This window comes from Zootoca vivipara, chromosome 2 (assembly GCF_963506605.1).
Source record: "Zootoca vivipara chromosome 2, rZooViv1.1, whole genome shotgun sequence".
NCBI lineage: Eukaryota > Metazoa > Chordata > Lepidosauria > Squamata > Lacertidae > Zootoca > Zootoca vivipara.
Window position 1 is genome coordinate 116,708,552 of NC_083277.1, and position 16,428 is coordinate 116,724,979.

The 16,428-nt window shown below is 46.5% G+C and overlaps 1 protein-coding gene across 1 annotated transcript; it reads right to left on the reverse strand.

Moving 5' to 3' along the window:
- Positions 1 to 3,546: 3,546 nt before the first annotated feature.
- On the reverse strand, positions 3,547 to 14,537 carry LOC118081546 (keratin, type II cuticular Hb5-like). The gene is made up of 10 exons (XM_035108040.2): positions 14,076 to 14,537; positions 12,291 to 12,499; positions 10,975 to 11,035; positions 10,446 to 10,541; positions 9,302 to 9,466; positions 8,492 to 8,617; positions 7,503 to 7,723; positions 6,090 to 6,121; positions 4,516 to 4,641; positions 3,547 to 3,581 (listed from the first exon to the last, which is right to left on the reverse strand). Exons 1-10 carry the CDS (start codon positions 14,535 to 14,537, stop codon positions 3,547 to 3,549), a joined length of 1,533 nt encoding a protein of 510 aa, XP_034963931.2.
- Positions 14,538 to 16,428: the final 1,891 nt, after the last annotated feature.

Sequence of the window (16,428 nt, forward strand, 5' to 3'; positions counted from 1 at the left end):
GGGTGCCATTGCAGCCGCTCCCCCCCAGGATGCATGCCCCATGCTGCCCCACCCCGGGACGTGCCCCGTGCAACCCCGGATGTGTGCCACACCCCCGCGGGCGTCACACCACGCCCCTGCACCGCTTGCCACACCCCTGCAGGTGACGCAACATGCCCCCGGGAGGCGTGCCAGCCAAACCCCCGCCTGTTCTCTGCTCTGGGGGCTGCAGCATGTTGCTCCGCCACTGGTTGTATAACCACTGTAAATGCCCATCAGAGGACTGGCTAAGTCTCACCCAACTATGATTTAGCAGCGAACTGCTAATTGCTTTGGCGTCTCTGGACTTGGGGAGGGAACCCAGGAGAGATAGCATGGATCATAGGCTGCAGCAGTTTCAGGAGTTGCTGAAAGATAATTTTTAGGGCCTGGTGTGTCTTTGATCCTATTAGCAGGGCTCTTATGTCTAGAACAGGCACACCGAAACTGCGGCCCTCCAGATATTTTGGCCTACAACTCCCATGATCCCTAGGCTAAGAGGACCAGTGGTCAGGGATGATGGGAATTGTAGCCCAAAACATCTGGAGGGCCGAAGTTTGGGGATGCCTGGTCTAGAACCTGCCGCCTTCTTTGTGTTAACTCTACTTGTTCTGTGCTTGCCTCCAGGAGATCTCCTTTCCCACCCATATATGACAATCTCTGTTCCAAGACTGTGTGAGAGATTTGGGTGAGAAAAGTTCCCAATTGCTCTATGTGCCAGCATAACGTAGCACCCTAGCTTTGTCCCTACTTGTTTCCTTTGTATTCCTGCCAAGAAAATCTGCAAGGCACAGAGTCAAAAGAAAATCCCTTGGAAAGTTGCTTCCGAGACCAGACGTGTTCTTCTTCCTCTCAGTTTCATTCCCATGATTTTAGCATAAGAGATCCTGATTTCATTCAACTGTGTAATTAGAAATGTTTACAAATTAACTATCACTCAGCCCAGATGTCCCCAAACTTGGGCCCGGGGGGCGGCTGCGGCCCAATCGCCTTCTCAATCTGGCCTGCGGACAGTCCGGGAATCAGCATGTTTTTACATGAGTAGAATGTGTCCTTTTATTTAAAATGCATCTCTGGGTTATTTGTGGGGCCCACCTGGTGTTTTTACATGAGTAGAATGGGTCCTTTTATTTAAAATGCATCTCGGGGTTATTTGTGGGGCATAGGAATTCGTTTACATTTTTTTCCAAAATATAGTCCGGCCCCCCACAAGGTCTGAGGGACGGTGGACCGGCCCCCTGCTGAAAATGTTTGCTGACCCCTGACTCAGCCAGTCATTTTGGCTTTGGTATTTTGAGTCCAGGACTGGTAGATATTGTACGCAACAAATTGTTCCACACATCGCAGTCTCCAAGCGATGAAAAGCTCCAGGGGTTCAAGCTTTTACCCAGGGTTCCGTTTCCTTGGAATGAAAGTCAAAGGAGATTGTGGTGTCTTGGGGGTGTATCATTTTATTTACATGTTAGGGGCTACCCCTCCTGTTGCTCCACTCTAGTACAACCACTAGAGGTCACACCTCTAAATTTGGCCAGGCTTCAGAACACACAGGTGTTTTGTGATATTTCATCTGCAGATTTCAGCCAGTGTCTGATAAAATGGTGGCTGCCCTAGAATCTCATTTTGACAAGGGATTAAAAAAAAACACCCAGATATTTCCTCTGACAGTCATGAAATATTTTGCTCCCAGGACAAACTGCTCTGGATCGGCTCCAGAACATAAAACCATGTACAATATTTAGAAAAGGATATATTGCCTTCCTGGAAAAGACCCTGATGTTGGGAAAGAAGGGGACGACAGAGGATGAGATGGTTGGACAGTGCTCTCGAAGCTACGAATATGAGTCTGACCAAACTGCGAGAGGCAGTGCAAGACAGGAGTGCCTGGCGTGCTCTGGTCCATGGGGTCACGAGGAGTCGGGCACGACTAAACAACAACAACAATATTGCATTCAGTATCCATTTGCATCTATCTGATCTATTCTCCTGTGAGGTCAGGCAGAATACATAGGAGTCATCATCACAAGAACCCTGAGAGGTCAATTAGGTCTCGTGAAACTATTATTTGCTCAAGGCCAGCATATTTCAGGAACTGCTAAAGAAGAGGGGTTAGCAAGGGTCCAGGGAGCCTGTAGCTTCCCAGATCTTCCTGGGCTACAACTCCCTCATCCCTGATTCTTAAGCTATGTTGGCAGGGGCTGATGGGATCTCAATTTCAATCACATGTGGAGGTCCATGTTTTACAACTTTGGATTAGATTTTCCTCTATTCTGCTTTTCATTCTTTCTTGAATTCTCCACTTCGTCCTGTGAATTCAGATTTAACCAGGAAGAATTCTTAAAATGATTCAGGAACTGATGCATGTGTGTAGTTACAGGTAGGTAGCCGTGTTGGTCTGGCGTAGTCGAAACAAAAGAACAAAACAAAAAATCCTTCCAGCAACACCTTAGAGACCAACTAAGTTTGTCGCTGGTGTGAGCCTTCGTGTGTATGCACACTGTGGTTTGCTGCAATGTTTGCTTGCTTCTCAGGTGGGATTCTGCACCATCAATAGCTGTAGAATGGAGGGTATTTCAGCAGATGTAGCTTACATAACCATTGCATTTTGTATCTGGCCGTCATATTTTCTTTGCATTATTTCTTCCCTCTGCAATTGTACCAAAATCCTCATTGTATCACACTCTTTGTTGTTTAGTCGTTTAGTCATGTCCGACTCTTCGTGACCCCATGGACCAGAGCACGCCAGGCACTCCTGTCTTCCACTGCCTCCCGCAGTTTGGTCAAACTCATGTTCGTAGCTTCAAGGTATCACTCTACTCATGCAGAAATCCATGCCTGCTTGCTAGTAAAACCCCAAGCCAAAAAAAGAATGTCATAAGAGTTTTTGGCAGTGCTTTTTATCAGGTCTGCAAGCATACCTTAGGGTCTTTGGTCATCTTTTTTTCTAAACAAATCATACACACACACACTCTCTCTCTCTCTCTCTCACTCTCAAATGCTTTATCCTTCTCTTTATAGGGACAATAGTCTGGCAATAATGAAGAGGGGGGAAACATGGAATCCCTCAAACCATTTTTTATTTTTTATTTTTATTTTTTTGCTCAGCACAATCCATTTATTAGAAACAGAATTCCAAAACAGGATGGAAAACAAAATGCAGGCAGAAATGTATTATACAGAAGCGCTTAGGGCAGTCAGTTGGAGGTAGAATGGCACACTAGTCTCCTTATGCACATTGGAGGGCAGAGATGGAGAACCTGTAGCCCTCGAATTGTTATTGGACTCCAATTCCCATCAGCCCCAGCGGGCAAAGACAATGGGAGCTGTAGTCCAGCAACATCTGGAAGGCCATAAGTTTATCCATCCTTGGTATAGGGAATGAAAATTGATCATTCTTCTATGTTAATGCCAGTTGGAATACTTAGAAAAGAACATGTACGTTTTCACCCACACAGGAGTTTCTGGCCATCTTTGTACTTAATCACAAGTATTATGTCCTGGGAAGACAAGCTCTTTGATCAGGTCTGGGCTTCAAGTGATTATCTTGGCTGGTAGGAGTGCAGAGGCTGAAACAACACAGCCGTAGTGACAGGTTAACGGAGGGAGACACTGCCTCCAACAGTAAGAGAAGAGGGTTGAAATTGCAAAGTAGCTCCCAGTATCCATAGATGGTACAGCTGTGTTCTTTGGACCCATACCTGTCAAGTTGCTGTCCGAGAAATAAGGGACCGGGCCGGAAGTAGCAGACCGGAAGTAGCGCTGCCGCCATTTTGGAACTGGGCAGAGCATGCTCAGAAGTGACTTTTGGTGCTGCTTTGCCCAGTTCCAAAATGGCCGCCGCGCCAGAAGTCGCACTGCAGCCATTTTGGAACTGGGCAGAGCAGCATCAAAAGTTGCTTCTGAGCATGCTCCGCCCAGTTCCAAAATGGCCACCGCGCCAGAATAAATCGGGGGGGAACAAAAAAAATCCGTTTTTTCAGCTAAGAACAGCTGGAAAAACAGGGATTTCCCAGAGAATACGGGAGACTTGGCAGCTATGTTTGGACCTAAGCCAATTTACTATAGCTACCAAGAAGACACATTTGTGCTGCAACAGCCAAGTCATTAAGCGAAATTGGTAGTTCATATAGCTTGTAGAAATGTATGGTGGGAGCCATCACTTTAGTATTTCTGAATAAATATCAGATTGACAGGAGGGCATTTGTAACATCTGCAAAGGGGTTTGTTGGTTTGTTTGGCAACTCTGCGGTTTTGAGTATTTGCTATTGGTAGGCAGTAATAGGGGGAGGTTGTCGTTATTGGTATTCCACGTGCCAGCTGCCTATTGACCTTCCTAGTATCTTCGTCCGCAGTAGCCAGCGGGTGCTACAAACTTGACACTGGAGCCCCTGCCACTCCCACAACTGAAACCCTGCGGAGGGGGACATGGTTCTCTGCAAGGTGGGCCACAGGGAGGGACGCACGCCACCCCATCCCTGCAAGGATGCATGGCATCCGCACACGGATCTCTGCCTGGCCCGCAGGTTGTCACTCGAGGGCCACAGGTTGTTGTGATCTTGCCGCGGGGCCCGCACACAGGTCGTGGGTCGGTGTCGCACACAACTGCACCCTGACTCCTTCGCACAGCTGGTGTGGAAGAGGGAGAAAAGCAACATGGTGGTTAGAGGTCAACTCATCAGAACATCAGAATAGCCTGCTGGATCAGGCCGATGGCCCATCTAGGCAGAATCCTGTTCTCACAGTGGCCTGACCTCAAGCAGGATCTGAGCACAAGAGCCCTCTCCCCTCCTTTGGCTTCAAGCTATTGGTATTCAGAAACATTACTGCCTTCAATTGTGGAGGCACAACCCCCCTAGCTAGTAGCCATTGATAGCCCTATCCTCTATGAATTTGTCCAATCTTCCTTTGAAGCCATCCAAGTTGGTGTCATAGAATCATAGAGTTGGAAGAGACCACAAGGGCCATCCAGTCCAACCCCCTGCCAAGCAGGAAACACCATCAAAGCATTCCTGACAGATGGCTGTCAAGCCTCTGCTTAAAGACCTCCAAAGAAGGAGACTCCACCACACTCCTTGGCAGCAAATTCCACTGTCGAACAGCTCTTACTGTCAGGAAGTTCTTCCTAATGTTTAGGTGGAATCTTCTTTCTTGTAGTTTGCTCCGTGTCCGCTTCTCTGGAGCAGCAGAAAACAACCTTTCTCCCTCCTCTATATGGCATCCTTTAATATATTTGAACATGGCTATCATATCACCCCTTAACCTTCTCTTCTCCAGGCCGAACATGCCCAGCTCCCTAAGCCGTTCCTCTCTTCCGTGGAGTGAGTTCCATAACTGTGTGAACTCACAAAACTGTCAGGAACAGGTCAGCAATAAATCACACAGCGTCAGTGAAGTTAATTCTGTATTCAAAGAAACAAGACCGCTCGAGAGACCAGGCCCAGTGAGCTGAGCAACTCTTTTCTGGTAGATCTTACCCCAATGGGGCAGTTGTGAGGACTGAAGGTCCCCACCTTCCTACAGTTCCTTAAGCCTCCTGCTCCCCTAGGTGCTTCCTAAGCAATCTGAGACTTTGTAGCCTTGCCTGTGTTTGCTCTGCCCTCTTCAGGCCTCTACTGGTTCTAGGAGACCAGGGGGAGGAGACGTTAGGGCAGAGGTCAGGGCCTCCACATTTTGGAGTAACATCTAATGAATTTGATATTTAAGGGTGTGTATTTTGTATCTTCATATTTCTGAACCGCTCTAGGGTTTTCTTATGAAGTGGGACACAGAAATGTCATAATGACAGTAAGTATATATATATGTACACATTTCCCCTAATGAGGGGAGTCCTCCTAAATACCAACTAAAGAGCCCTCCATAAGACCACTATTCCAGAGTCTAAACTTATCTAATTGTACCACTGTCTGGCCTTCAACTCTCTGGCCTCACAAAAGTCATTTTCGCATAGCTTGGGCCGCTATTTCCTTATCCTTGCCCCCACCCCAATACTCTTGATGAAAACATGACCATATCTCACTTCTCTAATAACCACCACCCCCAATGCCACCCAAGAAGGGGGTCATCAGAATACTTACAGATGTTCACAGCACATTCTCCCTCACCCAACCTAAAAAAGCAAATAAATAAATGGTAAATAAATGGGTTCTTTGCTAGGAAATCACCATCACTGCTATGCATCATTCACCAAAACATCTTGGCCTGATATCACACATGAAGGATGTAGAATGGAACTGCCAGCTTGTTTCTCATCTCATGACCTCTCTCTGGGGCTTTCTGACAATGGCCACCAATGATTCACCCAAAGCTTCTTCCTATACCCTCCAAGGCACCATGGGGCAGAGCAAGGGAGTGTTGTAGCTCAATGGCGGAGCACCTGCTTTGCTTGCAGAAGGCCCCAGGTTCGAATCCTGTCATCTCCAGCTTGCCTTTCTTTTTCTTTCTTTTTTAAAAAATAATAATGGGGAAGCAGATAATGGGGAAGACATCCTCCTCCTGAGGCTCTCAAGAGCTGCTGCCAGTCAGAGTAGGCAATGCTAGACTTGAGCAGACAAACAGTCTGATCTGGTATAAGGCAGCTGCTAAGTGCCACTGTCACTCTTTCTTGCTGGTATCACTGGCAAGGAAGGATAATAACTAAACAATGTATCTTCTCCTGGTGTCTAAATCCATCTCTACAAGGTTGAAGTTACCCTAAAGGACCAGCCTCCACTGGACACGATTTTGGCAAGTGAACTGATAGGAAAACATAGCCTGCTGTACTTCTGCATTGCAGATTGCTGTTAAAGGAACTAAAACAACTTTTAAAAGCCTGCAACTATTTAGACAAATCCACAAGGATTCAATAATGGTTTTGTGATTTCATCTGTTTCCTTCTCCTATGGAGACTTAACAGTGATATTGAACGACTTCTGACCCATTAAGTCAAGCATCAATAAAGAAAACAACTATTCTTTATTGATGATATTTATTTATTTACTGTACTTATATCAATTGCCGAATAACATATGCTCTCTGAGCACCACATATTACGCTCTTCTAGGTGCTTGATATCCTCTTATTTTTGCAGTTGTGGGCGGGCACAAAAACAAAACAGAACACAATGCATTTATCCAGCCTCATGTACACAATAGATAGCTAGTGTGCTACTTTTTGCTTGGAGGGCTCTAGAACAGGGGTCAGCAACCTAAGGCCCATGGGCCACAAGCGGCCCATGGGGGTCGTTTAACTGGCCCACGAGCCACCCCTGAACCGAGCCACCTGGTGCAGCACAGTGCCGTGAATCACGCCTGCGCAGACGCAGACACTGGAAATAACGCCTGTGAAGACGCCAGAAATCACGGGCCGGCGCACTCATGCACACACACGATCCAGCCCACAGCGGGATCTCCACTGGAGTGAACCGACCCAGGCGAGGTAAACCTTGATGACCTCTAGACTGTGCTGCAGTGCAGCAGGTGTGCTAATTCACCCACTCCTACGGTGCTCACCTGTATTCCTCTCCTTCCAGCAGCTTCCTGTAGGTGGCGATCTCAATATCCAGGGCCAGCTTGACGTTCATCAGCTCCTGGTACTCTCGCAGCTGGCAGGCCATATCCTGCTTGGCCTTGTGCAAGGCATCTTCCAGCTCAGCCAACTTGCATTTGGCATCTTTCACAGCTATCTCCCCACGCTCCTCAGCTGCAGCCACCTCCTCTTCCAGTTTTGCCCTCTGTGGTGGCAAAGGCAACAGCATCATAACAGCACATGAACTCAGCTATATTGGTCCCTGGACTGTGGTTTGCCTAGTTAATGTAATGCCTTATTTGCTGCAAACTCTAAAGAACTAGGAGGAGTGGTTTTCCAGGAATTTATCTGCATATTCCACAACAATTCAGGAGTTCCCCTGGAGATTTTGTGAGCTGATGAAGTGATAGGTTCATTATTGCTTCATATATTCTTTCCCACACTGTGATCATTCCGTTTCAAAATGGTTAAACATAAGGGGCTTTGCTGGATCAGGCCACTGGTCCATCTATTCTAATGTCATATTCTCTGGTATGCATAAAAACTCAAAAAATCTCCCATCCCTTGCTCTGCCTCCAATCAAAGAACAATGGTTTAATTCAGATCTATGTTTCCTAACTAAAAGCTTAACACTCTTAGTTTCATTTAAGAGAATTCCCACCCCTACTCCCGTACTATTTATTCACATCAGATCTCCTACAAATTTACCTGGAACTGTTTTTAAGCGGTATTAAGGACTAAAAAATTGGAACTTTTTAAATAAGAAAAAGAGAGAGATGAGAGTAGCATTTGTTCAGCATGCTGAACTCCTTACCCAGTAGTGATATTTTGCGATCAAAGAAGATTCCTGCTTGACTGAACTTGAAGTCACTTGGTTCCTTGGTAAGCAGCTGTGATACTTCAATTGCACGTTTCTAATCTGCAGCTAACCTCACAATTGTGACTTCCAAAAATCGACATTGTCCTGTCTTACCTGGGCTTTGACACTTGAAACTTCTGCCTCCAGCCTGTGGACCACCCGTGTCAGCTCACTAAGTTCTTCCTTGACGCTACGCAGGTTGTCACAATGTTTGGCCGCAGTTGTTTTCAACTCTTGATACTAAGGTGAAAGAGAAGATGTTGGAACCACTGAAAGCTGGGTGTGGTGGGGAAGCCACACAATCACCACCCCTGTTTCCCTTCAGAAGCCCAGCTCTTATTGTGCAGCTCTAGTCAATGTATGTGGCCTCAGTGGGAAAAAGATAGAGGCCAAGGAGAAGTGGATGGAAGGGCCCCAACCCAGAGCAATCTTGAGAGGAGGATGTGAATGACTATCAGGGCAAATGGCTTCAGCAAAGGGAGAAGATACTTCAAAACAATGGAAACTGAACAGCACCCCCATAGCATCCTTTGACATCCACCCATCCTCGAGGGAACTCCCTTCTCTATATTGTTTCCCATACCATGAGCCACTTCTATTTATACAATCATTCATTTCCCTTGTCTTATCTTGCGCTTCCCATCCACAGGAGAATCTGCTCTCCCTGCAGTGCCTCATTCTGCCAGGTCCCAATGCCCAGTGATTCCTCCCAGCCACCAGTTGTCCTCCCTCCCCCTCCTCCTCCAGTACATTGACGCTGTACACATCCTTGCATGTGGGAAACACAGTTCTGTCTTAAACCCAGCAAACAACTCTCCACTACTGAAGGCAGAAATGTGGAAGCTGTATGTCCACTGTATGGAATGAGAGAGGTTTCCCAATCCTGCCTTAAGGGATGCTAGATATTTCCACCACAGGGTTCACCTGGCAATGGCACCAAGCTTCCGCCTCAGCCCGGCTCCGAGAGGCAATATCTTCATACCGACGCCGGAATTCCTCAATGACACAGTCCATATTCAGTCCTCGGCTGTTGTCCATCTGCACTGTGACACAGGTGTCCGAAATGCAGGATTGCAGCTCGCGGATTTCCTGCCAGAGGGACAGAACACGGCCTGTCAATACTACGGAGTTTTACTTTCATGAAATCCCCTCCAGATTTGGCCTGCACTTTTCAGAGAAGATGGAAGAATTCCTTTGAATATACCTGACTCCACACCCCACTCCATGTTCTCTAGCCTATGTGGGAGGCTGCCTTTGATGGCCTGTTTGGAAGAGAGGTAGCCACCACCTTCCAGATGTTGCTGGACTCAGCCCTAGTTAGCAAGGCCAGGGATGATCGGAGGTCAAGAACAACTGGCCAGAACTAGGCTGGTTTTGAATCTTCAGCTGCCCTGATAAGTGTTGATGGGAGCCTATTGTGGTAAGGGTCAACCACCCATACTACCTTCCTATTATTCTGTGAGCATGATTTAAGGTGTGGGGGATTTGCACTAAAATGCCCTTAATGTCATGAGCTCAACCCAGTCTAGAATGCCCCCTTCTGCTTCTGCTCCTGCTCCTCTTTACCTCATCGTCTCCTCTAATCAATCACATTTTATTCCACCCAAGATGATGTACATGAAGTTATCCCATGAACCTCTACCGGTGACCCTGGCCTAAGTCATCCACGCCCACCATGCTGTTATCATCCACTGCTGTATCTGAATAGTTGGGGCCTCCGCACAGCTGAAGAAATGTTTGATTTGCCTTCAGCTGACTGCTGTGTTGTGAGCTGGTTGAATACCATGGGCAGTGATGGCAGTTGATGGTCTTGGCATCAAAAAGAATCCAAATGTTCTCTCAGCTACATGGAGGCTCACACCAAAGCTTCTGCTTTCTGCCTGGGAGGTCAAGAATATCTCTGTCTGATCTAGTTCTAACATGGTTTTCTTTCTCAGCTCTCCCCCCAATTCGAAAATATTTTCTTTGTGTTTGCCTTTTGGGCTACAACCTGTCACAAGGGATAGGAGCTGTGGTCCAAAAACCCCATGGGTTTTCCATCTCTGTATGGAATGGGAGAGTGCCTTACCTCCTCAAAGGTAGCTCTGAAAAAGGAGATGTCTTTCATCAAGGCGTCCACTTTCGTCTCCTTTTCTGACTTGTCCATGAAAACACAATCCACCTCCTACAGGAACAGGAGAATGAAATGGGGAAATATTGATAAGAAGCCATGAATCTTAACAATTACCATTCAAGGTGCTAGGACAAGAAGAGTGCTAAAACCCACTCAGGTCTAGAAACAAATGCCATATTTTGCAGGACTGAAATAAATCCTACAAACTGACTTTAAGTAGAAGGAATACAGGAACTGCGAGATAGGAGTGGACAAGAAAACCGAATGGGGGGAAGGAGGGAAGTCAAAGCTCGGCAGAGCAAAGTAAATTGTAATAATTGATTAGATGTTAAAAAGAGGAAATTTTGTGTTTATTATGTGTTGTTGTTGTGTGTGGTTGGATGTTTTGTTTTTGTTTAATGTGTTCAATTGGAAAAATTAATAAATTGTCTTTTTTTAAAAAAAATAGAAACAAATGCCATATTTTGGAAGACTTGCCACTTGCCTTTTTAATAGTCACATACTCATTTTCAGCACATGTGCGCCGGTGACACTCCTCTTCGAACCTGATGAGGTAAGTGAAACAGTTTGGCCTCACATCTGAATTTTTATTTTATTTATTATAAAACCATTTATAGACTGCTTGATAATTTAAAAACCTCTAAACCATTTATGGTGTAAAATAAAACTAGCAATGTCATTAAAACAAAAATAATACCGAAAACCAATAAAAAGCAGCATGAAGACAAGTAGATGCCAGCAACAACAACAAAAGTAACAAAAATTCAGGGGATTTGAGCATATGAAGCAAGATCTTAAAAGTAAAGGGGAAACCCAGGCAAAGAGCAAAGTATTTGCAGTGGTGCCTCGGGTTACAAACGTTTCAGGTTACGCGTTTTCAGGTTGTGGACCATGGGAAACCCAGAAGTAGCGGAAAGGGTTACTTCCAGGTTTCACTGCTCACACATGTGCAGAAGCCCCAAATCACGTCATGCGCGTTAGCAGACACGGCCCTGCAGGTTACGAATGCTGCGGGTTGCGGACATGCCTCCGTCACAGAGGTTCCACTGTACAGGACTTTATTTCAGGTGGTGCTTATCAGGTACTTGTGCGTATTCCATCCACAATTATTCTGCTCATGTTCATGTTGGGATGACCTTGGAAGACTGACTTTGCTTAATGCTGAGTGAACTCTAGGCTTTACAAATCACAAAAAAGACAGCCTGCCTATAAGGTTAGTCAATGTAATGCCCTGCAGATGCTGATGGGCTACAGCTCCCGTCATCCCTGACTGGGATAGGTGGGAGTTGGATTCCAACAACAGTGAGAGCTGTTCGGCAGTGGAATTTGCTGCCAAGGAGTGTGGTGGAGTCTCCTTCTTTGGAGGTCTTTAAGCAGAGGCTTGACAGCCATCTGTCAGGAATGCTTTGATGGTGTTTCCTGCTTGGCAGGGGGTTGGACTGGATGGCCCTTGTGGTCTCTTCCAACTCTATGATTCTATGATTCTATGATTCTATGGAAAGCCACAGGTTCCCTATCTCTGCCCCAGAGCATGAGGCAGAGTTGTGGCTTCTCTTGCCCATTCTGCCTTCCATCCCTTCCATGTCTTCTGTAATGAACAGGACTCCAGATATGGAGCTGTCACAGAAGATTTCACACAAGGCCAGAAGAGGCACGACCTGAGGTAGCCACCATTTACTGATCTGCTGGTGGGCCACCATAGATAGCTTATGACTGCATTTGGACTGTGCAGGTCTGGTTTGGGCTCTGCATTTCAGCATGTCCCTCTGCTAGCAGGCCGGGGTGATGGATCTCACTCACTTTTTCCTGTTGCACTCCAGGGTGTTGCTCCAGTTTTTCATTTCTGCCTGCAGCTGTGCCCTCTCACATTCCAAGCACTCCAGCTCTTTCTTCAGGTTGGCAATGTACTCATTAAACATGGGCTCCATGTTACTTTTGCAGCACTTCCTCTCTTGCAAGAAGTCCCATTTGGTCTTCAGCATCAGATTCTGCTGCTCCAAGAATCGGACCTGTCAATCAAAGGAAACAATAATCCCGCCCCCACCAGGACAGGAGTGTTTAATTCCAGAGTTGAACAAGAACTGATTCCAATATGAAAGGCAAAGAGAGGGCCATTCCCGGGGTCCAGGTGCATGCCTGAGTCCCGCTAAGCTCGGTGGGTTTTGCAGAACTGTAAAATTGCACACATTCAATTGCAGACACCATTGAAAGCATAAGAAAAGCCCTACTAGTGCAGAATGACTACATGCTCGTTGCCAAACAAGAAGAAATGTGTCACTAAATAAGGGACACCCATTTGCATAAAATGTGCATGTGCTGAGTTTTAGGTATAGATGCAAACTGAGAAACAATGACTATCATTTTAGTAGCAATACAATGGGTCTTCCCATAGAGAAGAAGACTGTGCGCAGCTGACCTGTGGGTCTGCTCAATCTGCTATCCCAGTGCCAATTCTTGAAGAGCAACATGGGTCAGATCAAAGGCCTGTCTAATCTAGCAGATTTAATTTAGCTACCATTATCCTCTGTATGGGACCCAGGTGGCGCTGTGGGTTAAACCACAGAGTCTAGGGCTTGCTGATCAGAAGGTCGGCGGTTTGAATCCCTGCAATGGGGTGAGCTCCCGTTGCTCGGTCCCAGCTCCTGCCCACCTAGCAGTTCGAAAGCACATCAAAGTGCAAGTAGATAAATAGGGACCGCTCCGGTGGGAAGGTAAACGGCATTTCCGTGCGCTGCTCTGGTTCGCCAGAAGCAGCTTTGCCATGCTGGCCACAGGACCTGGAAGCTGTCTGTGGACAAACACTGGCTCCCTTGGCCTATAGAGCGAGATGAGCGCCGCAACCCCAGAGTCGGACACGACTGGACCTGATGGTCAGGGGCCCCTTTACCTTTACCTTTATCCTCTGTACTGTATCAGGAATGGGGAGCCTGTAGCCCTCCAGATGTTGTTGTACTCCAGCTCCTATCAGCTCCAGCCAGCCTGCTCAATAGTCAGGGATGATGGGAGCTGTAGTCCAACATCTGGAGGACATCAGGCTCTCCAGCCCTACTGTAGGCAGAAGAATGTCAGAAGTGCCATATTTGGTCCAGCATCTTTTCCCCCCAGTGGATGCCTCTGGAAAACCTGCATGAGTGCAACAGCACTCTATTTTCTCTCCTCCTTTGGAAAAGACATATTGATCCATCTCCAACAACGGAGTTTGTGGCACTGTCTTCACAATACACAGAGGAAGCTGATGAGATGCCACCTGCCTCCTCTACCCTGCCGCATGTAACATGCCAGCTTAGATTCAGATCATCTATGATGTGACTTTGGCTTCTTCTGAAATATATCCAAAGAGTGGTGTTTGATCTTCCAATCTCAGCTGTAAGCATTCTGCATACATTCCCTGCCAAACTCTTTGGAACATACCCACCTTATGCAGAGCCAGACAATGGGTACAGCTAGTTCAGTATTGCAGTGTCTCTTTCCAAGGCAATGGACATTCCTGTCTCATGTGGATATGCCAGGGATTGAAGCTAGGACAGACCTTCTGCATGCAAAGCAGATGCTCTACCACTGAACTGTAGCCCTTCCATGACTCACCTTGTCAATGAAACAGGCAAACTTGCTGTTGAGGAACTGGAGTTCATTCTTCTCTTGGCATTTCGCTGCTTGGGCTGTGGCATCGATCCCCAGGTTGAGAGGTTGAAGCAGCGTCTCGTTGCAAGTGACAGGGGTGATGCCAGGTGAACAGGGTGGGCAGACTCCGGAGCGCCTGAAACCATAGCCGTATCCAGTGCCACAATAGCCATATCCAGTGCCGACACCATGACAGCTATATCCACACCGCGGAGGCAGGCAACTGTTGGCAGCAATCCTGGGGCCACATGAACCAGCGCCACCCAGGCTCCTGCTACTAAAGTGACCCTCTCCTCCATAGCTGATCTCAGTGACCTTAGCAGAGCAGGAAGTGCTCACCCGGGAAGCATGGCCTGCAGGATGCAGGACAGCTGAGCAAGAGCTGAAATTCCTGGGGCCACATGCAGAGTTTGAGTGGCAAGACATGGTTTCGCAGGAGAGCAGAAGTTGGAAGAGGAAAGGGGGAAGCGAAACAGCAGAGCAAAAGAGGCAGAGGTAGTGTGGTTAACTGCGGGGAAACTCTCCCTTTATATCTGTTTGGGACAGCTGGGTTTGGGCAGCATTGAAATGGAAGAGAAAGCAACTTCTCTGACATTTATTAGCTTGGGACATTTAGGGAAGCAACTCCCCATGTGCTCATCCACACTGTTTGATGGCTGATCACCTGGTAGATGAAAAAGAGTTTCAGGGATTTCACAAAGGCCCCCCCCTTTTTTTACAGCACCTACAATGCTGTATTAAAGGGCTGATTCCACCTTCCCCTTTTTATACATGGAGGAAACTAGACTTGTAATTATGACACAGATATCAAGAACTTGGGCTTTGAAGTTGACACCCCTTCCTGGTTTTGTCGGCAGTTGGCTGTGTGACCTCTGCATCTCAGTTTATAGACCTCTTAGCAAAGATAATGAGGGGGTTGGACTAGATGACCCTTGGGTCCCTTCCAACTCTAAGATTCTATGATCTCCACACACACACACACACCCAAAAATGTTGAGAGGCTTAATTATCAGATGTGCTGCCTGGAGATGAAAGGTGGCTTTGATGTAGCAAAGTCATTGCTGCGCAACATAATGGGACCTTTTGCAAAATCTCTCCAAGCTGCTGAAGAAGCAGAGTCTTTGTGAAGTGGAAACAGAATTGGGAATCCAATGGCAGGCATGGGTTTCACACAGTCTCCCTGAAAACTGTGAGGGGGACTCCCCTTTCAGAAAGGGGTATAGGTCTCTAGCATGTGGGCTCCAAGCCCAGTTCTTGGAGTTACTCCTTCCCAGGCTAAAGGGTGATGTGGGGTAGAACTGTCTCAGAGATCTCTAGATTAGTTGTGAAGAGAAGCCTCCTTCACACGTTTCTGTGGTCGGAACCCCCTATTTGCATAGCCCTACTGATAGTGTGAATCCCCTCTACATGAGTAATTGTACATGCATAGTGCACAGAGGCCAGGTACTGAGGCTTAGCCAGCTACGTGGCATCAGGGGTAGGGTTAGTGCAACATTCCCATTCTTTGCTCTGTGCGGGGACTGCATCTATGGCTATCATTGGTCAAGGGGCTAAAGATGCCTGTGAATTTCATGTAATGGGCAATTTGAGAAAGTAAGGCATCCACGGGAAATTCCAAAAAAGCTTTAAAATGATTCAATAATATTGCTGTTGAATTTCAGCTAAAGCAAAACTCAAGCACATGAAAGCTTTGCAGGGATTTCAAGGCAAAGGAAGAAACATTATTAGGGACAGATGGATTTGTCAATTTCTCTTTATGTCTGTTTCTCCCTTTTCCAATCTTAAATGCTCTCTGCTTCTCTCTGTTTCCACAGTAATCTTTGGATTGATTTATTTTAATCCTCGTGAAAAATTTGCATCACTTTCGAGCACATTTCTCCGAATCCACGTATTTTTGCAAGCAATTTCCCTAATGCAATGCATTTTTGTATGCTATTTTCACTAATTACATAAATGTTTGCATGCATTTTTCCTTAACATATATGCACATTGTTTCATTGGAGAACTGCATTGTAAAACTCAGAGAAGTGTGTATTTCGATGGGTATCTGTGTTTCGGTTCGTGTATTGGTTTGAGAAGCATGAATAGGGTAGTCTTTCATCAAAATGCAAACAAAATCAAATCTGTCTCCCATCCCTAAACATCAGCAAAATTTATAGGGGTCTTGTGTGCCTATATTTTTAATGTAGTCGTAAGCATAATAGTAGCACCTCTCTCCTAACTATTAATGCATGTGATCTTGAGCAAACCCTCTTAGTTTCCATTGTTTTTTCTCGATCTTGGAGGACAGTATTGTGAAGCTGCGCTTCTCTGAATG

Excerpts from the sequence above, each read along its gene's own strand:
- LOC118081546 (XM_035108040.2), bottom strand. The coding sequence starts at position 14,537 with ATGTCTTGCCACTCAAACTCTGCATGTGGCCCCAGGAATTTCAGCTCT. Across the intron at positions 11,036-12,290 it reads CTGGAGTGCAACAGGAAAAA|GTTCGAAGAGGAGTGTCACC; the intron begins GTGAGTGAGATC and ends TTACCTCATCAG. Across the intron at positions 8,618-9,301 it reads AAGCTTGGTGCCATTGCCAG|TATCAAGAGTTGAAAACAAC; the intron begins GTGAACCCTGTG and ends CTTTCACCTTAG.